The sequence below is a fragment of the Hyperolius riggenbachi genome, chromosome 10, assembly GCF_040937935.1.
Source record: "Hyperolius riggenbachi isolate aHypRig1 chromosome 10, aHypRig1.pri, whole genome shotgun sequence".
Lineage (NCBI taxonomy): Eukaryota > Metazoa > Chordata > Amphibia > Anura > Hyperoliidae > Hyperolius > Hyperolius riggenbachi.
The window spans coordinates 240,636,807-240,664,237 of NC_090655.1; the positions used below are offsets into that span (position 1 = coordinate 240,636,807).

General features: G+C 43.6%; 1 protein-coding gene across 1 annotated transcript in view; it reads right to left on the reverse strand.

The window, feature by feature from the left end:
• Positions 1 to 1,945: 1,945 nt before the first annotated feature.
• LOC137536987 (zinc finger protein 208-like) overlaps positions 1,946 to 27,431 on the reverse strand; it is a 71,659-nt gene continuing 46,173 nt past the window's right edge. The window contains exon 14 of the mRNA XM_068259150.1: positions 1,946 to 8,777. Coding sequence (XP_068115251.1) covers positions 7,357 to 8,777 — 1,421 coding nt within the window. The 3' untranslated portion in view covers positions 1,946 to 7,356. The remainder of the gene's footprint in view (positions 8,778 to 27,431) is intronic.

A 27,431-nucleotide genomic window follows, 5' to 3' on the forward strand; every position in this document is an offset into this window, starting at 1 on the left:
CTCACAGCTCTGAAAAAGATGGGTAGCCGAGAGCTTAATTGTTAAGTAAGGTAAGATAAAGTATATTGTAATGATATACAAAAGATAACACCACTGTTTGGCGTTCACAATGATTTACTAAACATTAATGGGTCGTTTAAGAACTACTTTGCTCATTTCTATCAGAAACCACAAGGGGGAGCCATGGCCTCAGATACCACATTCTTGGATAAAGTGAAACTGAGCAAACTCACGGAAACACCAAGGGCCTGTTCACACTACAAGACCTTTTTAAATGCTAGAGATTTTAAAAGCTCTTGCTAATACAATGCTATTGGGGATTTTTACAAAATCACATCGCTCAAGTGTGAACACTCACATAGGATAACATTAGCAAGAGCTTTTAAAATCCCAAAGCGCTTAGAAAAGCTCTTGTAGTGTGAAGGAGCCCTAAGGTACACTTAATGCACCAGGATAAGGGAAAAGAGGCACCCAGGGAGAATAAAATGTACTAATACCGGGTAAAAAAAAGAAAAAATGAGGTGGCTTACCTCGATGATGACAAATTCATATAGAATATTTTTTTTTGAGAGGTACCTGGAATGCAGCTACCGGCATTTAGTGGTACTTTATTTGGCCTGAGGAAGTGGGTGAGTTCCCAAGGAATGCATGGCTGTGCTTTATACTAATAAAAATTCATTCTATATGAATTTCTCATCGAGGTAAGCCACCTCATTTTTTTATTTTTTATTTGTTTTTAATACATTTGATTCTTCCTGGGCACCTCTTTTCCCTTATCCTGTGTCTTACTCCCCTTTGAGTGAGGGAGGTCCCTTACACCCGACTCCTAGTGGCTATTACCACCACATAGGCTCTCAGAGTGTATGTGCCTTTTGCAAGACAGCAACCATCTCCAGGTCCCCTGGTAACCTGAGTGGAGTCGGGGTTGTGCATCTCCACCTGCCTAAAGTGGTTGGTTGCCCTTCTGCAACCCACCTTTGTGAGTATTACTCATCTGTCCTTCATTAATTCATCATTTGTCGTGATATACTGCACCATTTGGGCTCCCGTTGTCTCTGTGCTTGTTCCTTTTATCAATGGTTAAACGATGCACAGTGATTCCATCTGCAGCAAGATGATGTTGTAGGTCTTTGGTGCTGGCCTGTGGATTGACTCTGACTGTTCTCACCATTTGTCGCTTTTGCTTATCCGAGATTTTTCTTGGTCTGCCACTTCGAGCCTTAACTTGAACAGAGCCTGTGGTCTTCCATTTCCTCAATATGTTCCTAACTGTGGAAACAGACAGCTGAAAACCCTGAGAAAGCTTTCTGTATCCTTCCCCTAAACCATGATGGTGAAAAATCTTTGTCTTCAGGTCATTTGAGGGTCGTTTTGAGACCCCCATGTTGCTATTCTTCAGAGTAAATTAAAAGAGGTGGGAAACTTACAATTGACCCCCTTACATAGTTATTTGGGTTGAAAAAAGACATACATTCATCCCTTAAATACTCTTTCTCATAAATGGATTACTTTGTGTATGTAGGTCAGGTGTCACTGAGCTTACCAAGCCAATTTGAGTTCCAATAATCAGTTCTAAAGGTTTTAAAATAAAAAAAAGACAAAACTGCCCAAATTTATGCACCTGCCTAATTGTCTTTAAAGAATTATTGCACACTTTCTGTAAATCCAATAAACTTCATTTCACTTCTCAAATATCACTGTGTGTGTCTCCTATATGATGTATTTAACTGACATTTTTAATCATAACAACCAACGATTTATACAGGAAAATCATGACAATTAACAAGGTTGCCCAAACTTTCACATCCCACTGTATTAGATGCTCTTAGATGTTCTATTCAGATGTTGTCTCCCCTGTGACGACTAGGCCCTCATCATTTATTTTAATCACTATCTATAAGATTGCCCAGGAGACTATCACTTCAACAAATCAGCACGCAGTAGGTGTGTTTTAAATTGTTTATTTTTAATTACTGGTTAACGAATATCACATGGGCTGCAATATTTTCTATCACCAATAGATGTCACCTTTGGCTTTTTAATGGATTTCACGATTTCCACCATTGTAATACCTATTATAACCCGTGACTATAGTGGCGCTATTATTATTATTATTTATTTACAAAGCGCCAACATATTCCGTGGCGCTGTACAATGTAAGAAAACAAACAAGGGATACATAATGATACAGACAATGATATACATCAAATATGAACACTAATACAAAATACAGAACTGCTGAATACAATAGCAAATTTGCCATGATGACTAAAATGTATAAATGTATAAGAGTGCAAGCAATTAAATTAATAACATTCCATGACACAAAAGTGTGAGAGCCCTGCACTTGCGAGCTTACAATCTAACGGAATGGGGTGGAAACAAGAGGTGGGGGAAGTATACATTATATGTACAGGCAGTGCGTAATTAGGTTATTTAGTGGGTGCATGGCCTAAGCTAGAGAATATGCTTGTCGGAAAAGGTGGGTTTTGAGGGAGCGTTTAAAGATTTCAAAGGTGGGAGATAGGCGGATGTGCTGTGGAAGGGCATTCCATCTATTGTTCCATCTTTGAATTTTGAATGTGGTAATAGCAAGAATAAACTTTGCAAGCTTGTATAATCTTCCCCTCAAGATTGAACAATGGGAAAATCCCCAGTATACAACTATCTGATTAGAATTGGTTACATTGTGTCTCCTATGAGGTTATTTAGTATTAGCTTTAGTGTTCGCCGTCTCAAACTGGTTTTTCGACCTCTTGGCTTCTCAGAAGAATTTGACATCAAACAGCAATTTTCTGGCATAATGCTGACAATACATTATGAAATAATATGGTCGGAATCTGCCTATGAGGAATGTTGTATCATCCACTTTCATTATCAAGTGAATAGCGTATGCTTGTTTCTATCGCAGAATATGTGTACAAATGCAGACATGCATTTACACATACAGTACATATCTCCGACAGACAGGTTGCATACAGGCTAGCACAATATATCACAGATTTAAATTCACATAAGACAAGATATAATTAATGTTTAATGTCTATCCCATATGAGTGCATTATTGATGATCTGCATTGAATTAAGCCAGTCGCAATTGTTATGTATAGGAGTGGCATACTTCTCATACAAACTCACTTGTATTGATGTTCAAATGGTGAGGATTAATGATATAACGTTCATTTAAATGGCAAGTAGATTTGGGCATATGTTGACATATGATCTTATGGATCAATTCTATATCCTTTTCCTTGCTTACATTTGCAGGGACTTAAATATATTATCTGATTGATGCATATTTGTGGCAGTAATGTGACAAAATGTGGAAAACTTCAAGGGGGCCGAATACTTTTGCAACCCACTGTATCAACATAATATAATATACCTCTCTTATGTGGCAAAAACTGACAGTATATTTTTATATACATTTTATTCCCGAGGCATGGCTTGTATTTTTCATCCATCAGATACTAGATAACATTTACTCAGTGATTATTTTAAATAAACTGTCTGTCCCTTCTTGGCTAAGCTTAGGGTTACTCTAAACTAGGCCTGAACGATTTATCAATTTTATATCGAAATCGTGATCACAGAAACGACGGTTCCATGATCGCTAAAGTGGCTTTTTTTTGTGGACCTGTGCCCTCCCATTGTGCAGTAGTAACTCTCCAGCGTCCTTCTCCCGCTGTGCGCAGCTCTGAGTACGAATAGCAGCGGCTCAGCAGCTCTCACTCCCTGCAGCAGCTCAGTATCTTTACTTCCGCCTGGTGCCTGCTCCTAAGTCATCAGCGCTCTGGCAGTCACTCTGTCTCTTTCCCTCTAGCAGCTCATAGGTGTCAGTTTCTTCTCCAATTGTTTAATGCAGCACAGGGAGAGACAAGGTGTATCCAACTTTTCCTACCCCTCATTCAGCAGTTCCATGGCTAGCAGAGAAGGAATTCCCTCCTACCCCTTCCAAAAGATGTCACTGCAGAAGAGAGCATGTGGATCTGCACAGCGTATGGGAGATTCAGCAGGAAAGACTGAAGTGCATGACTCTGTGAGTGGCAGTGAGTGCTGTGTATGTGTGCATAAAAGTGTGTGCTGCAGGATGAATGCTCGAGAAGTGTGTGTTTGTGCATATCAGCGTGTGCTGCAGGATGTGTATGTGTGCATATAAGTGTGTGCTGCAGGATGAGTGCTCGAGAAGTGTGTGTTTGTGCATATCCGTGTGTGCTGCAGGATGTGTGTGTATGTGTGCATATAAGTGTGTGCTGGTGGATGAATGCTCGAGAAGTGTGTGTTTGTGCATATTGGCGTGTGCTGCAGGATGTGTATGTGTGCATATAAGTGTGTGCTGCAGGATGAGTGCTCAAGAAGTGTGTGTTTGTGCATATTGGTGTGTGCTGTAGGATGTGTATGTGTGCATATAAGTGTGTGCTGCAGGATGAGTACTCGAGAAGTGTGTGTTTGTGCATATCGGCGTGTGCTGCAGGATGTGTGTATGTGTGCATATAAGTGTGTGCTGCAGGAGGAGTGCTCGAGAAGTGTGTGTTTGTGCATATCGGTGTGACTGTGACATGACTCTTATCCACCCCCTATAATGATTGTGCTGCATGGAGACAAAAGGGACAGAAGACATGATAACCCCTCCATCCCTCGTTGGCCCTTGACTTGGTCTAATTTTTCAATTTTGGCCCCCTGTCTATTTGAGTTTGACTCCCCTGGTCTAGCGCATCATCAGCTGGGCGGGCAGCAGACATTATATTAGGTGTGTTACTACTGTTCAATACCTTATTACACATTACCTCTGGCATACGACAGTAAAGATTGTGTGATTATATATGAGGTTCAAACTATAACTACTCATTGATCATAGCGCCAGGTTTTCTCCGTTTGTTTATACTGTCACTGTCAGTCAAGAATTTGGCCAGTTATGAAGCCTTTAAGCTTCGGATTAATCACAGCTCCACCCCCGCCTCCTTAGCACAGAGGAGGTCTGGATGAGGCACATGCTAAAGCTTGATTTGAAGAAAATCGTGAGTCAAATCGAAATCGCAATTTCTGACAGAAATCGTGCAATTCAATCTTTTCCTAAAATCGTACAGGCCTACTCTAAACAGCCTCCAGATTTCAATCTACAACAGCAAACTTTGGACATCGGTAAATATAGCCAGTATATGTTATTTACTAATCTTAAGAACACAAGGTTGATCAAACATCAGGTATAATGATAAAGAGACTCTCTGGGCCAGATTTATCAAGAGTGTCTGAGACAAAATATTGGTAGTTTTTTTTAGAAATCTTTGCAAAACTGTCTCAGGCATCTTAAGAAATCATTAGATAGTGCAGATTTCTTCTAAAACTTTTGTAAAATAGGAGGAGCTAGGAGGAGTCTCTCAGACAGTGCAGTGTGTGAGGGGAATTCCTGTTGCTGAGGTAACCAACACACCTGCTGTATTGATAGCAGCAGGCTCTGAGGAGGAATTCAGCAGGGGGGAGGAGCACATCACAAAACATGTCTAGCCTGCAGTTCTTCATCTTTAGAACTGCTATCAAGCACTTCTTATTCTGCGCCAGTTTAGGGATGGATTTGCACTTTTCTTAACTGTAGTGCAGCTCTAGAAATTCATGCTAAATTGCCACTATTACCTGGGATTTAAGAAGGTTCTTATCATGCAGAACTGTTCTCCCTGCTGGTTAGAACAGATTTAAAAGAAAAAACTGTTGGTAATGCGTTGATAAATCTCTCCCTCTGAATCTATTCTGGGAAAACATTACGCAACAGTACTGTTTTTCAACTATTTTTCAATTATATTAAATTGGAAATGAACGATATAATATTCATGCAAGCCATCTCACTATAATCACACTTATTAATCACTAGGATGAATCATACAGTCTTCAGGATCTTCACATCCTATATAAAAGGGAAGATAAAATTATAACTATTTTTATTTAGTCTATGAATAAATACATTAAATCTCCTGTATTGGAAAATCCGACATATTACAGGTCAAGGACAGAATATAGAACGTGGTAGTAAACAGGGTGAGAAGTGTTCATTTTCGGTTCTGAGCTGTAATACTTTCCAGTCCGTGCAGCATGGTTCTGCATTAAAGAACTACTACAGCAAAAAAAAAAAAAAAAGTAAGCAGTTAACCACTTCGCCGCCTGGGTACAGTATATCTACGATCCTTTGGACTTCAGTTTCCCGCCGGGAGCTAGTCTAGCCTTTGTAGAAGCACGATATAGAGCGAAATGGCCGTCAGGCGAGCAGTGCCCAGCACCCACCGTCACCATCACACCTCTGAGCACCGGTATGTCCATGTATGCTGCACTACTGTTTTGTATTTATGCATTTGGACTGTGCCTCACTTTTTGAAGAATAAATGTACGTTGCAGTGCCGATTATTCCTGCTCCTTCTCCTTCTTCCATGTATGTACTTCCCTTGGATCAGAGCATGCAAGTTACAACACTGTGGGTGAAGTGTGTTCTACCTACCTAATCCCCTTCCATGCTGACTACATACTGCTGCAGTGCCAACTGCCTTTCTACCTGCTTCTACCATTACTTTCTTTTCTAAAGCATTTCCTGAATGCTGCACTGAAAGCACCACATGTGGCTTAATGTACCTCATGGTATGTGAGCGCGTTAGTGTTAATGAATCAACCACTACCTAAGCTGCCGTAGGTGGTACATCTCCTGTTTCAAGTTGTTGCTGCTGCACCAGGAGGAAAGCTGACCAACCACACGCCTGTATGCAGAATCATCCCCATTTTATAGGAGCCAAACTACTGTGGTGTCATCTGTAAACATTAGAACCTTTACAGGTGGATCAGTGGAGATGCAGCCCATGGTGTACAGTGAATAAAGAAGTGGGGAAAGCACACAGCCCTGGGGTGCTCCAGTGCTAACTATCAAAAGAGCTTAACATGTACAGTGTTCTCCCCAGAAATTTTTTCCAGCATGAAATAGTAGCCGGGTGGGGCAAGATGAGAGAATGCAGGACCAGTGCTTCTGTCTACAACTCTGCTTGTAGCAGAGGAGGAAATGAGCCGAGGACAGCCGGGTGGTCACCAAAACTAGCCGGGTGGAGCACCAGGCTAAAAGAGCCTGGGGAGAACACTGATGTATTTCCCAAGTTTAACCTGCTGTCTCCTGTTGGTCAAGAAACTGGTAATCCACTTACAGAGGAGTTCAGGTATGCTTAGTTGGATGGCTTGCCGTGTAGCAGCAATGGTTGTATGGTATAGAATGAAGAGCTGAAATCAACAAATATAATCCTGGCAAAGGATCCAGAGGAGTCCAAACACATTTCCCACTCAGCACATGAATAGGGCTTCTCAGTGTGAGCTCTCATGAATGAAAAGGTCTTACTTCTGAACAAAACATTTCCCATACTCAGCACATGAATTCCCACCAGTGTGAGATCGCTCATGTCTGACAAGGTTTCTCTTTTGCCCAAAACATTTCCCACACTTAGCACATGAAAAGGGCTTCTCACCAGTGTGTGATCGCTCATGTCTGACAAGGTCTGATTTCTGAACAAAACATTTCCCACACTCAGCACACGAATAGGGCTTCACACCAGTGTGAGATCTCACATGTTTGACAAGACTTCCTTTCTCTCCAAAACATTTCCCACACTCAACACACGAATAGGGCTTCTCACCAGTGTGAGATCTCCTGTGTGTGACAAGGCATCCTTTGCGCCCAAAGCATTTCCCACACTCAGCACATGAATAGGGCTTCTCACCAGTGTGAGATCTCCTGTGTGTGACAAGGTATCCTTTGTGCCCAAAGGATTTTCCACACTCAGCACATGAATAGGGCTTCTCACCAGTGTGAAATCTCTCATGGTTTCGCTTTTGCCCAAAACATTTCCCACACTCAGCACATGAATAAGGCTTTTCACCAGTGTGAGATCTCTCATGTCTGACAAGGTCGGATTTCTGAACAAAACATTTCCCACACTCAGCACATGAATAGGGCTTCTCACCAGTGTGAGATCTCTCATGTCTGACAAGGTCGAATTTCTGAACAAAACATTTGCCACACTCAGCACATGAATGGGGCTTCACACCAGTGTGCGATCTCTTATGTCTGACAAGGTTTTCCTTTTTCTCAAAACATTTTCCACACTCAGCACATGAATAGGACTTCTCACCAGTGTGAAATTTCTCATGACTGACAAGGTTTTGCTTTTGCCCAAAACATTTCCCACACTCAGCACATGAATAAGGCTTCTCACCAGTGTGAGATCTTGTGTGTGTGACAAGGTGTCCTTTGTGTCTGACAAGGTTTTCCTTTTTCTCAAAACATTTTCCACACTCAGCACATGAATAAGGCTTCACACCAGTGTGAGATCTCTCATGTACGACAAGACTTCCTTTCTCTCCAAAACATTTCCCACACTCAGCACATGCATAGGGCTTCTCACCAGTGTGAGTTCTCCTATGTGTTACAAGGTGTGCTTTGTGCCCAAACCTTTTTCCACAATCAGCACATGAATAGGGTTTCTCACCCATGTGAGATCTCTCATGTCTGACATGCTGTGATTTCCCAACAAAGCATTTACCACATGTGGAACAGGAATAAGATCCTCCGGCAGGGGGAGCGCTGTTTTGGGTATGGGACCCCTCTGGGTTAGACAGGTTAGGGGAGTCTGGAGGAATATTTGGGGTAACCAGGATATCTGCAGGCGATGCTTCTCCAATTACATCATCCTCCATTGTACAGTCTGTGGATACAGAGAGACGAGTCTCTGAGAGGTTCCTGATGCAAGGACTCCGCCCTGCAAATAGAGAAACATCATCACTTCCTGTTACAGAATTCTGAGGGGAGGAACAATCATCATTAGGGATGGTAAGTGAGCTGCTGACAATTTCAAATTGATGGAAATTTGATGCAGATTGAAAAATGGGACAGATGCAGCTCCTGCATAACTTTGCATATAATTACCATAGCATTTGCACCATTTCAGAGGCATTGGCATGTCGCTGACCATTAATAAATTGCAGACTGGGTCTCCACCTGGATTTTTGCAGTTATAGCAGAAAACGTTTTATTCCATAGCAGCAAAAAGCACACAACGTTTCGGCACTAGGCCTTTGTCAAGTGTTACCAAATACAACCAGTGTTCACATATATGTAACAAACAGCATAAAAGACACACCCAAAGAAACTGGGCGGGCACAAAACTTAAAGGAGAGATCACAGCCAATAATTTAAAGGGACAGTGCAATATACAAAATCCATTACAAAAAGCATCTTAAACTAAAATCATCATTTAGTCCATTGGGAGTGAGAGTACTTAGCTTATCAATCCATCTGACAAAGAGATAAAAACAGGGAACACCAAGAGCCCCAATAGTGTAATTCGTACTGGACAAGGTGGCAATAAGTTTGTGTTGCTAGATACTCACAAGTCAGGGTCACCAGCAGGCAACCACTGTAAAGGCAGGTGGGGAGATTGTCCTGACCCCACTCAGGATTAAGAAGTCGCTCTCTGTAGACAGGAAGAAAGGGTAGCAACCCTCCACCAAGGGTGGACTCAAAATTGTATACAATGAACAGAGGCGCCAAAAGTATAAGATTAGATTAAATGAGCTTAAAAACCAACTTAAATGGCAAAATTGAAGGAGGAAGTGGTGGTCTTACCTCCCTCAAGCAGACACGACAACGACTGCGATTTAGACAGTCAAACACATTTATTAGGAACTCCAAAAAGAAATGCAATGCGTTTCGCAGGTTCAACCCCGCTTCATCAGGCAATATAGGGAGGAGTATCAAACAATCTGCACAAGGATTCAAATTAAGCGCCTCTATCAATCCATCTGCTTTCACGTCTCAATAGAGCAGTCTGTCCATCAATATGAGCAGCCGTAAACACCTTCTCCAGAACACACCAACGCAGGTCACTTACAGTATGGTCACACTCGTAAAAATGTTTACCTAAGGGAGAGTACATTTTTTTTGTCAGGATCATTAATATACTTCCTATACAATCTAATGTCACTGCGATGTTCATTAATTCGCACACGTACTTCCAGTGTAGTTTGTCCTACGTAGCCCATACCACACGGGCATTTCAATAAATACACTGCATTGGTGGTTACACATGAGAATTTGCCATTCACCTTGATTTTCGTTCCTCTCCTAGGGTGACATACATAATCCCCCTTAATAATGCTGGAACAGTTTTGGCAGCTGAGACATGGGAATATCCCCAGCTGTTTAGGTAGAAAGGTGTCCCTTGAAGGTGTGGTGTGCTTCACATCAGCCCTCACTAACATATCTCTAATACTCTTGCCCTTCTTATATACAAAAGATGGAGGGATGGGAAATACTTTAGATAATATAGGGCCAGCTTGTATGAGAGTCCAGTTATCCAATATACTCTTTTTGACCAATCTAGCATGTGTATCAAAAGTGGAAATAAATGGCACCCCTCTGTCTTGTTGGTAATTGGGCCTTTTGCGCCTCAGCTTTGTTCTATCCATCATGGCAACAGCAGATGCTGTACGTTCCACCTCTTCTTTTTTGTAACCTCTTTCTGTGAAATTTTCAACAAGTCTATTCGCTTGTTTAGTATAATCCTCATCCGTAGAAGTGATGCGTCTAGCGCAGATGAACTGACTTTTAGGGAGGCCTCTAATCAGAGAGCGTGGATGGCAGCTACTCGCTAATGGGGCGTTATTTCTATCTGTGTTCTTTTTGTATAGGTCAGTATGAAGCACACTATCACTCAGATATATATCCACATCCAAAATAGTGTAAATTGTTCTTATGGAACGCCAAGTGAATTTGATAGAACTATGATGGATGTTTAACCACTTAAGGACTGCAGTTATAAAACCCCTTAAGAACCAGACACTTTTTTCCATTCAGACCACTGCAGCTTTAACGGTCATACAACCTACTATCTAAATGAATTTTACCTCCTTTTCTTGTCACTAATACAGCTTTCTTTTGATGCTATTTGATTGCTGCTGTGATTTTTAGTTATTATATTCATCAAAAAAGACATGAATTTTGTCAAAAAAAAATGATTTTTTTTTTAACTTTCTGTGCTGACATTTTTTAAATAAAGTAAAATTTCTATACACATTTTTTTTTCCAAATGTATTGTGCTACATGTCTTTGATAAAACAAAATCCAATAAGTGTATATTTATTGGTTTGGGTAAAAGTTATAGCGTTTACAAACTATGGTGCAAAAAGTGAATTTTCACATTTTGAAGCATCTCTGACTTTTCTGAGCACCTGTCATGTTTTATGAGGGGCTAGAATTCCAGGATAGTATAAAAAATCTGGGGGAAAAAAATGTATACAGTATATACTAAACCGGGTGCGTCCATATTCCAGGAGCGTATTGTACAGTACATGTTCTCCCCATTGTCCTCTTGTGTCCACTATGTGTCCCTTTCTGTCCCCCTGTGTGTGGCATCCCTTCCTGCCACCTTGTGTGATCCTCTTGCCCCATGTGTCCCCTCATGTCCTGTGTGTCTCCTCCAGCCCCCCTCTGTGGTCCTCCAGGCCCCTTGTGTCCACTCCTGTCCCCTGTGTGTGTCTGTGTCCCCTCCTGCCCCTCTTGTGTGTGTTTCTGTGTCCCCTTCACCCCCCCCCCCTGTGTGGTCCTCCAGTCCCTGTGTCCCCCTCCTGTGTGTGCCCCCTCCTGTAAATGTCCATGTGTGTGCCCCCCCAGTCCCCATCCTGTCCTCTGCCCCCCCCCCCCCCCCCCCAATGTCGAGCTCTCCCCCGGTAACAATAACTGCAGAGCAACTCACCTTTCTATGGATTCCAGCGCTGTGTAGTCTGCTGTGTGGTCCTCCGCCTCCAGCATGTCAGCTACACCTGTAAATGAAAAGTTAGCGCAGAGACGCTCACCCACTCAGCGGTGGCGGCACCATCTGCAGACATCTCGGTCCCGGGAGGCCGAGATGTCTGCTCACCTACTCGGCGGCAGCCGCGGTGGTGGCAGCACGATCTGCAGACATCTCTCCCGGGAGGCTTCCCCTAGTGACGGCTCCTGCTAATGACTCATTGAGTCATGGGGAATGACTCATTGAATCATTCACAGGAGAAGTCTCTAGGGGAAGCTGCGTGGCTCCCCCTAGTGACGGCTCCTGTTAATGATTCAATGAGTCATTCCCCATGACTCAATGAGTCATTAGCAGGAGCTGTCACTAGGGGAAGCCTCCCGGGAGAGATGTCTGCAGATCGTGCTGCCACCGCGCGGCTGCCGTTGAGTAGGTGAGCGTCTCTGCGCTAACTTTTCATTTACAGGTGTAGCTGACATGCTGGAGGCGGAGGACCACACAGCAGACCACACAGCGCTGAAATCCATAGAAAGGTGAGTTGCTCTGCAGTTATTGTTACCGGGGGAGCGGACCGGCAGACCACACAGGGGGACAAGGCAGGGAGTCCCTGGCAATGCGGCGGATCGGCGGTTGGCATCGGCAGGCGGTTCTGAAGTCGGGGATTACCTGCCTTTGGAATATAAGACGCAGGCACTTTTTCTTCCTATTTTTGGGGGAGAAAAAGTGTGTCTTATATTCTGAAAAATACGGTATTTTAAATTTTACAATTTTTCGCCATAGTGCCCCTTTAACGTCCCACTGTGAACTTAGCCTCAGTGTATAATTATTGGTTTGGGTAAAAGTTATAGCGTTTACAAACTATGGTGCCAAAAGTGAATTTTTCCATTTTGAAGCATCTCTGACTTTTCTGAGCACCTGTCAGGTTTCATGAGGTGCTAGAAATCCAGGATAGTATAAATACCCCCCAAATGACCCCATTTTGGAAAGAAGACATCCCAAAGTATTCATTAAGGGGCATAGTGAGTTCATAGAAGATTTTATTTTTTGTCACAAGTTAGCGGAAAATAACACTTTGTGACAAAAAATAAATGAATTTAAAAAAAAAAAGTTTCCATTTCTGCTAAATTGTGGCAAAAAAAATGAAATCTGCCACGGACTCACCATGCCCCTCTCTGAATACTTTGCGATGTCTGCTTTCCAAAATGGGGTCATTTGTGGGGTGTGTTTACTGTCCTGGCATTTTGGGGGGTGCTAAATTGTAAGCACCCCTGTAAAGCCTAAAGGTGCTCATAGGACTTTGGGCCCCTTAGCGCACCTATGGTGCAAAAAAGTATCACACATGTGATAACACCGTACTCAGGAGAAATAGTATAATGTGTTTTGGGGTGTATTTTTACACATACCCATGCTGGGTGGGAGAAATATCTCTGTAAATGAGATTTTTTTAACACACAATTGTCCATTTACAGAGACAAAAAAATAAAATCTTCTATGAATTCCCCATACACCTAATGGAATACCTTGGGGTGTCTTCTTTCTAAAATGTGGTCACTTGGTGGGTTCCTATACTGCCCTGGCATTTTAGGGGCCCTAAACCGTGAGGAGTAGTCTAGAAACCCAATGCCTCAAAATGACCTGTGACATCCTACATGTACTCATAGGATATTGGGCCCCTTAGCGCACCTAGGCTGCAAAAAAGTGTCACACATGTGGTATAGCCGTACTCAGGAGAAGTAGTATAATGTGTTTTGGGGTACATTTTTACACATACCCATGCTGGGTGGGGGAAATATCTTTGTAAATAAGATTTTTTTGATTTTTTTTTTTTTCGCCACCATTGTCCATTTACAGAGATATTTCTCCCACCCAGCATGGGTATGTGTAAAAATACACCCCAAAACACATTATACTACTTTTCCTGAGTACAGAGATACCACATGTGTGACACTTTTTTGCAGCCTAGGTGCGCTAAGGGGCCCAACGTCCTATTCACAGGTCATTTTGAGGCATTTGGTTTCTAGACTACTCCTCACGGTTTAGGGCCCCTAAAATGCCAGGGCAGTATAGGAACCCACCAAGTGACCACATTTTAGAAAGAATACACCCCAAGGTATTCCGTTAGGTGCATGGTGAGTTCATAGAAGATTTTATTTTTTGTCACAAGTTAGTGGAAAATGACACTTTGTGAAAAAAAAAACAATAAAAATCAATTTCCACTAACTTGTGACAAAAAAAAAAAATCTTCTATGAACTCACCATACTCCTAACGGAATACCTTGGGGTGTCTTCTTTCTAAAATGGGGTCACTTGTGGGGTTCCTATACTGCCCTGGCATTTTAGGGGCCCAAAACCGTGAGGAGTAGTCTGGAAACCAAATGCCTCAAAATGACTGTTCAGGGGTATAAGCATCTGCAAATTTTGATGACAGGTGGTCTATGAGGGGCCGAATTTTGTGGAATCGGTCATAAGCAGGGTGGCCTCTTAGATGACAGGTTGTATTGGCACTGAAGTGCAGGAAGCGCAGGATGTTCTCAAATCGTGACCTGAACATGGCAGCAGAGAACATGGACATGTGAAATATTGGGTGCGTAGACCAATAAGACCTCAATACATTCTTTTTGACTAGACCCATGTTAACGAGAAGGCCCCAAAAAAATTTTACGTTCGGAAACTTGGAGTGGCTTTCACCGAAAAGGCTGGGCATAGTAGCTTCTTGGATTGGCGGTTGCGTATTGTGTGGCATAACGGTTGGTCTCAGCCACAATTAAGTCGTAGAGACCAACAGTGATCAGGAAAAAAAAAATTCTGTCACTGCGGTGGGGCGGGTGAGGGTTTGGCCAGGTGATCAGAAGCCCGCAGGGGGCAGATTAGGGCCTGATCTGATGGGTAGCAGTGACAGGTGGTTACAGGGGGTGATGGGGTGATCGATGGGTGATCAGTAGGTGATTACAGTGGAGAATATATGCAAGCAATGCACTGGCGAGTTGATCAAAGGGGGTCTGGGGGGCTATCTGAGGGTGTGGGCGGGTGATTGGGTGCCTGCAAGGGGCAGATTAGGGTCTGATCTGATGGGTAGCAGTAACAGGTGGGGACAGGGGGTGACGGGGTGATTGATAGGTGATTACAGGGGAGAATATATGCAAGCAATGCACTGGCGAGTTGATCAGTGGGGGTCCGGGGGGCTATCTGAGGGTGTGGGCGGGTGATTGGGTGCCCACAAGGGGCAGATTAGGGTCTGATTTGATGGGTAGCAGTGACAGGTGGTGACAGGGTGATTTATGGGTGATCAGTGGGAGATTAGAGGGGAGAGCAGATGTAAACAAAGCACTTTCGGAGGTGATCTGAGGGTGGGTCTGCGGGCAATCTGAGGGTGTGAGCAGGTAATCAGGTTCCCACAAGGGGCAGGTTAGGGTCTGATCTAATGGGTGGCAGTGACAGGTGGTGACAGGAGGTAATTGATGGGTGATTGACAGGTGAGCAGTGGGTGATTACAGGGGAGAATAGATGTAGTACACGGGGGGAGGGGGGTCTTGTGAGGATCTGAGGGTGTGGGGGGGGGTGATCAGGAGCGCCCAGTGGCAGTTTAGGACCTAATCTAAAAAATCGCGTTGATGGATAGTGACAGGGAGTGATTGATGGGTGATTAGGGGGGGTGATTGGGTGCAAACAGGGGTCTGGGGGGGTAATCAGCGGGGGGGTCTGAGGTGTGCTGTGGGCGATCAGGGGGCAGGAACAGTGTGCTTGGGTGTGTACTAGGGGGGCTGCCTCCAGCCCTGGTGGTCCCTCAATCACTGGGACCACCAGGGCAGGAGGCAGCCTGTATAATACGCTTTGTATACATTACAAAGCGTATTATACGCTTACAATGCGGTGATTGAGGGGTTGCGGGTGGGCGGAACCTAATGCCGGCTGATGCGCACCGCGATCCCCGGCTTTTCAGTGTCCCAGGACCCAACACCAATTGGCGTTACGTGGTCCTGGGCGTGCCACTTTGCCGCCGCCAATTGGCTATGGGCGGTCGGCAAGTGGTTAAATCATTCACAAACGTCCTTAGGTCGTCCTCTGATCCCTTCCAGCAAAAAAACAGATCGTCAATATAGTGGCAGTATGCAAGGCCCCATTCTTTGAACATATCATTCCCAAGGATGAATCTCGACTCAAAGTCCCCCATGAAGATGTTAGCCAGTGTGGGTGCATAAGGGGCCCCCATTGGCACTCTCCTTATTTGTAAAAAGAAATCCTTCTGCACCCTCAAATAATTAGACTTCAAACATAGGCTTATCAAGTCCATGATGAACGATGGATCAGCAGGGGGGTTTTCCTTGTGGTCTAATGACTTACCAATCGACTCCATAGCCTCAATATGAGGTATGTTAGTGGATAAGCTCACTACATCCAGGCTTACCAGATATTTAACATTCTCAATGTTTATTCCTGTCAAAAATTCAGAAACTCTGTGGTATCCTGTAAACACTGTGGGATGTCCTTTACAACAGGCTGCAATATGCTATCAATATAAATGCCCAATGGTTCCAGCATTAAATCAGATGCTGACAGTATCGGTCTGCCAGGCGGATGGATAGGATCTTTATGTACTTTGGGTAGAGTGTACAGTACTGGTACCCTATAATGTTCCTTAATGAATGCAGATTTCGGACTATTAGATATTAATCCAGTCTCATAGGCCTTCCCCACTAATTCTTTGATGTCAGCTTTAATCCTCAAGGACGGGTCACTCAGTAAGGCAGTGTAAGTCTCTGTGCCCCCTACCTGCTTGCGTAGCTTCAGGACATAACTGTTGGTGTCCTGTACTACCAGGACTCCCCCTTTGTCAGCTTTTTTGTAAATAACCGTATCATCAGTCTGCAGCTATTTCAAAGCATTTCTTTCTTTCACTGATGATATTATCATCTTACGCATAAACGTATACATGTCCACCTTCAGATCAAACAGTTCTTGATGAAAGCTAGGGACAAAACTGAGTCCATGCTCAAGAACAGTCCGTTCTGCAGGATTGAAACTTTTTCCAGAAACATTAATGACCAGTTTTTCGGTCATCCAAGGGTGCATTTCCCGCTATGCGTCCTCCGCCCCCAGCTAACGCTGTGTCCCCCGCATCAATGTTAATGTCTCTTATACGCACATCACCTGCTGTTAGTTGTCGAGTCCCCGGGGTCAGCGTTAATGGTGGTTTTGGCTTCTTGTGACCCGCCTCTGAGTCGGTGATGGTGGCGGGTGTTGCGCTGCATAACAGTTCCTGTTCAGTTGCGGCCTCCTTGCCGGGAGCTCGGCACTGTCATGCGCACTTTATCTCTGCTTCCTCCGCCTGTGTCTACGGAGGCCCCTGCGGGAAAAAAAATGTCTAGCGCCCCCTTGCTGTTCTACATCAGATTCCGAATCTCCTTGATTACTATGCGGACATGTCTATAATCCATCGAACCCCCTTCTTACTCTACGCTGTGCACGTCTGATGAGGCTCCATGTATAAACCTGATTGGTGGCATAATCCTGTGTGTCCCTTTGAAACTTTTGCTTCTTGATCTTTAAGGTGAGTTCTTTTGTCTCCTTAATTAAATCGTCCAGTTTGACCTTAAACTGAGTGTATTCCTCAGTCTCTTTGTGCATCAGTTCATTTTTTAGTCAGTCAATTTCTGACCTAATATTATTCAGTTTAAGATGGACATAGTTACATAGTTACTTGGGTTGAAAAAAGACATACGTCCATCGAGTTCAACCAGAGAACAAAGTACAACTCCAGCCTGCTCCCTCACATATCCCTGTTGATCCAGAGGAAGGCAAAAAACCCTTACAAGGCATGGTCCAATTAGCCCCAAAAGGGAAAAAAATCCTTCCCGACTCCAGATGGCAATCAGATAAAATCCCTGGATCAACATCATTAGGCATTACCTAGTAATTGTAGACATGGATGTCTTTCAATGCAAGAAAGGCATCTAAGCCCCCTTTAAATGCAGGTATAGAGTTTGCCATAACTACCTCCTGTGGCAATGCAGTATAGAGTTTGCCATAACTACCTCCTGTGGCAATGCATTCCACATCCTAATCCCTTACTGTAAAGAACCCTTTCCTAAATAAATGGCTAAAACATTTTTCCTCCATGCGCAGATCATGTCCTCCATAGACGCAGGCGGAGGAAGCAGAGATGAAGTGCGCATGACAGCGCCGAGCTCCAGGGAGCTCCCGGCAAGGAGGCCGCAACTGAACAGGAACCGTTACGCAGCGCAACGCCCGCCACCATCACCGACTCCGAGACGGGTCACAAGAAGCCAAAACCGCCATTAACGCTGACCCCGGGGACTCGGCAACTAACAGCTGGTGATGTGAGTATAAGAGACATTAACATTGATGCGGGGGACACAGCGTTAGCTGGGGGCGGAGGACGCATAGTGGGAAATGCACCCTTGGATGACCGAACACTGGTCATTAATGTTTCTGGAAAAAGTTTCAATCCTGCAGAACGGACTGTTCTTGAGCGTGTCCCCAGCTTTCATCAAGAATCGTTTGATCTGAAGGTGGACATGTATACGTTTATGCGCAAGATGAAATGGCCTTTGTGGCATCTGTTAAGAGAACCTGTTAACAGCCTTAATCGCGCAGACACCAGTGGGAATAATGACATTCCTTTGAGACTAAGATCAGCTAATAAATCTGAGGCTCCTATTACTAATGTCACTCTGGATGTGTTCGAACAGACGGTGCTGCATGAGCTGGAGTTGCATTGGGAACAGGATAAATATAAAACAGCCCATAATATCACTGTGAAAGAAAAAAAATGCTTTGAAACAGCTGCAGACTGATGATACGGTTATTCAAAAAAAAGCTGACAAAGGGGGAGCCCTGGTAGTATTTTTGCTGTTTTCTGGCCACACCCCCTTCAGCACCTCCATTTCCTTAATAACTTAGAAGCGATGTGCCTGGATATATGTTTTTTTTTTCTTGTTACCGACCCCTGTGGCTAGGGTTTTAATTCAGTGCACTCCCTCCTTCCCCTGTATGTGTTTGTCAGCATGCACACAGCTTATGCTGGTGTATGTGCATGGTGCACATGGATACATTACATTAGCTCCCTTGTGCAATTGGTAAGATGCACTATCTGTCCCAGGTGAGGACGTCAGGATGTGTGCTCCTAATCCATTGATAAGTTTGATGCAATGAATGTTTGCATGTCTGCACTATGCATGTTACAGGGCCAGAGTTAGAACACCTATGTTTACCTGGATACTTCTGCGCAGTATAGGTGACTAAGCATAAGAATGCATTCTTCTGTGAACTAAGACCCCGGCTTTTAACTTAGCTGTAGGGATAACAGTGGTGTCTAGATGAGTGAATCTGTGAATGCATTTGTTTGAACATTTGCATGCGAGAGTGCGAAGGGTTAATAGATTTTTGCTGGTAGTACAGGACACCAACAGTTATGTCCTGGAGCTACGCAAGCAGGTAGGGGACACAGAGACTTACACTGCCTTACTAAGGATTAAAGCTGACATCAAATAATTAGTGGGGAAGGCCTATGAGACTGGATTAATATCCAATAGCCTGAAATCTGCATTGATTAAGGAAGATTATAGGGTACCAGTACTGTAAACTCTACCCAAAGTACATAAAGATCCTATCCATCCGTCTGGCAGACCGATACTGTCAGCATCTGATTCCCTGCTGGAACCATTGGGCATTTATATTGATAGCATATTGCAGCCTGTTAAAGTGGACCTGAACTGTAAATTTCAAAAAAAAACCCATTGGAATCCTTTTTAAAAATCATAGACAAAAAACTGTGCAATATATGATAAAAACATGTGAATAAAACTCATAATATAAATAATTGAATTCATCCCCTCCCACCTGATGTTGGATGCTGCGGCAATCACTTGATAACTCCCCGGCAGGCTTGCAGAGAATGCTGGGAAGTCTTGTACGTCAGCTAAATGCCACCTATGTATTGTGCTCGCAAGAGTTCTTGCAGGCATGTTTTGTTTACTTTTTACGTGACGTCCTCAGCTGGCGTCTCCTCAGAAGGTAGAAGAAGGGGAAATGACAGGCAGAGCGGACTCAGTGAAGCAGACAGCGGAGGGAAAGAGAGGAGATTAGAGTGGAGAGGAGGGCGAGAGAGCTTTTGGAGGAGCGACCACGGACATCACAGGGAAGGATACAGGAGAGAGCCTAGCAGAGTAGATAGTGGAGGGGGAGGAGAGGCTGGGAAGCGCAGTAGAGGGACAGTGCTCAACAAAGAGCCCAGCAGACTCACGCCTGAGTGCACAGAGGAGGATCCCCCCTCCTCCCCCCCTTCACAGCACAGAGCCCAGCAGACTAAGGAAGGGGGAGAAGGGGCCTGCATCAGCTAATACAGGGAAGAGATGTGCTGTCAGACTCAACACTACAGTCAGCACTCTCCCGTAGGTAGGTTACAGCAGGCAGGGGGAATCCCCTCTGGCATCATCCAGCTGCCCTGGTCTCCCCTATAGATAGCACTGCAGAGGGAATCCCCTAAATTAAAACTCTGAAGCTTTGACGTGTATAGCTGCAGCACAGTGATGTATGAGAGTCATACATCACTGTTGTGTCCTCAGTAGCTGCTGCACGCTTTCTGCTCCAGGAAATAGAGCATTGTACACAGAGTGTACGCTTTTATCAGACGCACAGTGATTTGCTGCAGCTTCAGAGGTGACATCAGTTTAAAGACCCAGTGGCTGTATCAGGATGTCTCTACTTCCAGGAGCAGAGTGCAGCGGCTATAGAGGACAGGACAGTGATGTATGACTATCATACATCACGCTGCAGCTTCACAGGTCAGAGCTTCAGAGTGTCAATTTAGGGGATTCCCTCTGCAGCGCTACCTATAGGGGAGACCATGGCAGCTGGACCACATAAGGGGATTGCCCCTGCTTACCATGCTAACTACAGGAGGAGAGGGGGGGGGGGCAAGAGATGGTTGACATGAAAGAGGATTCGCTAACTAGGGTAGACCAGGGCAGCTGGAAGCTTGAGAAAATCAGCTGAAACAGCTTACTTTACATGTGAACTCGTGTGACAGTACAGTGCAGCAGCCTTACAGTGTCAGTGTCCTGTGACAGCCTGGGCGACTGCTGATGACATCATGACACAGGGCTGTAAATCTCGTTCAGTGGGCGTGAATGGGACAACTGTAACACCGCCCAGGGAATCTGACTGCACCTCCCATGAAGTGAGAGCTGCAAAATGGAGCCTGCCAGTCTCCAAAAAAACGTTTACTCAAAGTTGAATTGCGCATATATATATATTTTTATATTGCATGTGACAAGTGTTTTTTTTATCTAATAATTAATTACTAAGGGATAAAGAGTCTCAATTTAGTGACTTTTTTTAGTTCAATTCCTCTTTAAGGACATCCCACAGTGTCTACAGGATACCACAGAGTTTCTGAATTTTTTGACAGGAACAAACATTAAGAATGTTAATTATCTGGTAAGCCTGGATGTAGTGAGCTTATCCACTAACATACCTCATATTGAGGCTATGGAGTCGATTGGTAAGTCATTAGACCACAAGGAAAACCCCCCTGCTGATCCATCGTTCATCATGGACTTGTTAAGCCTATGTTTGAAGTCTAGTTATTTCAGGTGCAGAAAGATTTATTTTTACAAATAAGGGGAGTGCCGATGGGGGCCCCTAATGCACCCACACTGGCTAACATCTTCATGGGGGGCTTTTGAGTCGAAATTCATCCTTGGGAATATGTTCAAATGGGGCCTTGCATACTGCCGCTATATTGACGATCTGTTTTTTTTGCTGGAAGGGATCGGAGGACGACTTGAGGACGTTTGTGAATGATTTAAACATCCATCATAGTTCTATCAAATTCACTTGGCGTTCCATAAGAACAATTTACACTATTTTGGATGTGGATATATATCTGAGTGATAGTGTGCTTCATACTGACCTATACAAAAAGAACACAGATAGAAATAACGCCCCATTAGCGAGTAGCTGCCATCCACGCTCTCTGATTAGAGGCCTCCCTAAAAGTCAGTTCATCTGCGCTAGATGCATCACTTCTACGGATGAGGATTATACTAAACAAGCGAATAGACTTGTTGAAAATTTCACAGAAAGAGGTTACAAAAAAGAAGAGGTGGAACGTACAGCATCTGCTGTTGCCATGATGGATAGAACAAAGCTGAGGCGCAAAAGGCCCAATTACCAACAAGACAGAGGGGTGCAATTTATTTCCACTTTTGATACACATGCTAGATTGGTCAAAAAGAGTATATTGGATAACTGGACTCTCATACAAGCTGGCCCTATATTATCTAAAGTATTTCCCACCCCTCCATCTTTTGTATATAAGAAGGGCAAGAGTATTAGAGATATGTTAGTGAGGGCTGATGTGAAGCACACCACACCTTCAAGGGACACCTTTCTACCTAAACAGCTGGGGATATTCCCATGTCTCAGCTGCCAAAACTGTTCCAGCATTATTAAGGGGGATTATGTATGTCACCCTAGGAGAGGAACGAAAATCAAGGTGAATGGCAAATTCTCATGTGTAACCACCAATGCAGTGTATTTATTGAAATGCCCGTGTGGTATGGGCTATGTAGGACAAACTACACTGGAAGTACGTGTGCGAATTAATGAACATCGCAGTGACATTAGATTGTATAGGAAGTATATTAATGATCCTGACAAAAAAAAAAATGTACTCTCCCTTAGGTAAACATTTTTACGAGTGCGACCATACTGTAAGTGACCTGCGTTGGTGTGTTCTGGAGAAGGTGTTTACGGCTGCTCATATTGATGGACAGACTGCTCTATTGAGACGTGAAAGCAGATGGATTGATAAGCTAAGTACTCACACTCCCAATGGACTAAATGATGATTTTAGTTTAAGATGCTTTTTGTAATGGATTTTGTATATTGCATTGTCCCTTTAAATTATTGGCTGTGATCTCTCCTTTAAGTTTTGTGCCCGCCCAGTTTCTTTGGGTGTGTCTTTTATGCTGTTTGTTACATATATGTGAACACTGGTTGTATTTGGTAACACTTGACAAAGGCCTAGTGCCGAAACGTTGTGTGCTTTTTGCTGCTATGGAATAAAGTTTTCTGCTATAACTGCATAAATCCAGGTGGAGACCCAGTCTTCTTTTCTTGCTGGCCTGATTTACGTGCACCTTGTTGGATCCAGGTGCAGACTGGTTGACTCCCTGGTATTGAAACTCCACTACACAGTTGAGCTCCGGGACTCCTTTTCTTTGATTAATAGCCTAACAGAGAACTGCAGAAGGTTGTGCTCATTACAGTCAGCCAATCACATGACAAGAACTTTGCTTTGTATATACATTTTCTGTATCTTGGAATTTGGATAATGAAATTAATTTCCTGAGAAATGTGATTAGCTGCACACAATTTGCATATTTGCATACAAGTCAGTTATTTGCATCTCATTAATCCTCCCCACACATAAAGCATTGGCCATACATGGTAAAGCAGCAAATTGTAGAGCTTAATGAGATAATGGAAGCAATGTGTTACTCTTGTGACAACAGACCTACAGTATATGTACTTATAGCAAGATATCTGTGTTATGCTTGTAGAGCAATGTGGTGTCACTTACACATTCTTCTTACCATTGTATCCTCCTGTCACCCATATGCCCCTTGTAATGTACCTTTATGTTTCTAACTGTGCAGATACAAATATTGTGACATTACACAACACCAAATTATAGGAGCGGTGAGGTAGAGGGTTTTCCCATTTATATCATGGAGACCCAAAGCCGCTAATACTTCTGTAGCTGGATATAAATACAAACATATATACCCCTATATATATATATATATATATATATATATATATATATATATATATACACACACATATATATATATATATATATATATATATATATATATATATATATACATATATATATATATACACAGTATAGCCATATCTCTCCTCCCATTCTTCTGACTAATAAGTAACCAAACTGCTACAGCTCCTATTGGACAGATTGGTGGGGGGCAGGGAAAGGGCATGTCTAGAAATCACTGGGCCCCCATGCAAAACCTTTGTAACAAACCTGACATGATCCGATTTTTATTTTATGAATTTATTAGCATTGTACATAGAGTTGTGTGGAAGGTATTACTGCTCTTGCTGCTTCCTCTGTCCCTCCCATTTCCGGTTGGCGCAGCAGTTATGAATCCTGTGAAGCAGATGTGAATGAGCAGATTGTGGCTGCGCACGCACAAGTCCATGACCCCGCATGTCCAGTAACAGGAATGACTCATGCATGTCTTCTTTCCTTCATACACAAGCAGCTCCTGTTACTGGGAATGTGCCGCTCATGAAGTCACGCCTACTCACAGGAAATCTGCACGCTCCTTGTGTCTTCCCGTATAAAGGATATGACTGCCCTCTGCAGTACAAGAGAGGAAGTGCCAATGCTAACAGGTTCCATACTCCTCTATAAACACTCCCAACTATTTCACTTAAAAACAATTATGTGGCCAGAATGTCATGGCAGGCAGATAATTCCACTGAACTCCAGCTGTATTATCGGGTCTTACCCTTACCATCCATGCTACTCACCCACCAGATCTGATGTCCAGGTCTAGTAAGAAGTCAGGCGCCAGGACTAAAGACTCCGGCACTGCTGACATTGCACGGCTCTTCCAGAACACCCGCTCTGCCTCTCATAACAGTGATGAGGACAAGATGGCACCGGGCACTTAAAACTACAAACAACAAGAAATGCAGAGCTACGCGAAGCACCATCTCCCCTACACAGGGCAAGCTCTAGGGCTGACTCACCAGATCGTATGAGGTGCAGCCCTCTACAAAAGCTGACCTTGACCACATGCTGCCACAAATGGAATTGATCATTCATTCAGAGATAGCAGGCCTCAGAACAGACATGGCGCACGTAGGACATAGGGTTAAGGCCATGGAGAAGCGAGTCCTGGCACATGATGTGACCCTAGCGGACATCTCTTCCAGCCTAACAGACATTAATCGCCTTATCAGGCAAGCGCTATATAAGCAGGAAGATCAAGAAAACCGCAACAGATGGAATAATGTCCGCCTTAAAGGGCTCCGTGAAGCTACTTTGCATGAGGATCTTCCCTCAGTTGTACGTGTCACTTTTAATGGGATCCTAGGAAAACATGAATCCACTCCTTTCCAGTTTGATCGATTTCACAGAGCTCTCAGGCCATGTGGCCGTTCTGATGCTGCTCCAAGGGATGTGATCTGCACACTCCATTAATACACAGAGAAGGAGGAACTCCTTAGCAAAATGCGGTCTCTGAATGAGTAACAGTTTGATTTATCTGCTATAAAAGTTTTTCAGACCTGGCCTATGAAACCCTCCAACAGCACAGGAGTCCTGCAACCTCTTCTGGATGCTTTACAGGCTTGCAACATTCAGTATCGTTGGGGCTTCCCTTTTGCTTTGTTGGTGTGCCATGAGGGGAAATCACATACTCTTAGACTTTCCTGAGGAACTCCCTGGTTGCTGTGCAGCCTTGGGACTTGTCTTAATATCGGTTCAAGATCGGTGTCCTAGATTGACAGACCTACGTTTCACTGTCCCTCTCCTAATCTTAAAAGAAATAGAACTCTAAACCGGAACCCCCACCAGCTTCTTTCAAAATTCCCCACATTGAAATATCAGCATAATCACTCTTCTCTCTCCTGCTCGCGTTATTGGTGTATTCGTCCTTAGCCCTATGGTTTCTCAGACACTGGTAAGATGTCCTGACTCACACTTTTTTGGGCTACCTGAACTGTGTTCCTCAACATAGTTTATCTGCTGTTATGTTTATTCTCTGATGCAGATATAGCAGTTGGTGTATAACCTAGAAGTTGGCAGATGGTCGCTCCGTCATGACCCACCAGGAATTCTAGCTATTGCATCTGGCTATGGCCTGGCCTGGTGTATTTTGGCTGGGAGTAGGGTTAACTTAGCGCATTTCTTTATCTGATAAATCACATCTTATCAGATGTTGGGCTTGAATCACTACAGCAGCGCAGCTTAATGACTACAGGGAGTGTTACACTTCTCTGTGTATGCTATGCAGCTATAGCGAGCACAGTCCAATTACGCTGGCCTCAATTAGTTTAAGGAGCGCTTCATTACATTTAACAATCGCTCCACTGAACCCGCCTGGAGACAGGCAGGTCCAGTAGTTTTAAAGAACAATATTGCTGCACTCTGATTGGTCCAGTAACCTGCCTGTCACTTGAGCATTTGTTCTAGTGTGTTACAAGGTGGCTGCATGGAACTGGCAGGGAGATTGGGGGACATTTGATAGTGCTGACCTTTTTGACAGCAACATAGTAAACAACTAATTTATGGCTCATTGTACTCTGAAAAAAACGTACTTCTTATTTGTTTATTCTTGATCAAGAAGAGCAAAAGTGAGTGCACACCATAAAAACTGCCCGATACTGACTTATCAACTTAACCAAGCGGTGCAACATCCGGAAAGAAACAGATTCAAGTATGTAATCCACTTTAAGGATAGAAAGACCAGGAGCAACTCACTTGTATCATAAAAACTTCAACACTTTAAGGATAAACCTTCTTAAGAACAGTCAAGCAATGTAGCAGTAAAATTGTTAGATAATACTTATCGCTTCCAACGAGCAGAATTGCAGCGTATCAAAGAGGTCATGAGATGGTTCAAAGGGGTAACGGTATTTCGCTAGTATATGGCTCAACCCACAACATGTAATGGCCACGCCCACTTCGGTAAGGGGTACATTTGCTTAAGGATGACCCACAAATGGCTACATGTGCTGAAAAGGTTGAGAATCACTGTATCATTCTCAAGGTGCTCCTATGGCTTTCTTAGTCTATTTCAAAGTCCATTTATTTTTGCAGTAATTGTTATAATGACATAGCCGTTCCTGCAGAGGGAGCCTCTGAATTTATTTAACAAGAACTGGGACCACACGTAATGCTTTTCAATAGTAATGTGTGAGTTTGTTTGAAACTATAAGAATTTTCTACCGCGATTCTCACGCATTTAAAAAATGGAATCGTATGTACCTTCATGCATAAAATCGTAAAGCACCTGCGATTATCATAGACTGCCAGAAAATTCTGGAGGCTTATAGTTGTTGAAGCGCACGCTAAAGCACATACTACATATGCAAAACCATAGAAAAGTGTACCTGATTTCCAAGATTTCCATGATGCAACTGTGGTCCCAGCTTATGAATGAGCACTGTTACTGGCTGTAACAGTGATCACTCAAAAAAACAGGCACAGATTGGCTCAGGGAACACATGTTGCCTTGCCCCAATCAATGCCTTGCCCCGTGCATTTTAGGCACGATCAGGCTGCAAATCTCACTCCCTGATTATAAACTGTAATACAATTGCCAAACAAGTGCAATCAAAACATGCTTAGCAGCCCTAAGTGAAGAATGATTACTTTAAAGGGCAACTGAAGAGAGAGAGACGTGGAGGCTGCCATATGTATTTACTTTTAAGCAATAACAGTTGCCTGGCTATCCTGCTGATCCTCTGCCTCTAATATAATTTATCCATAGCCCCTCAACAAGCATACAGCAGATCTGGTGTTTCTGACATTATTGTCAGATCTGACAAGATTAGCTGCAT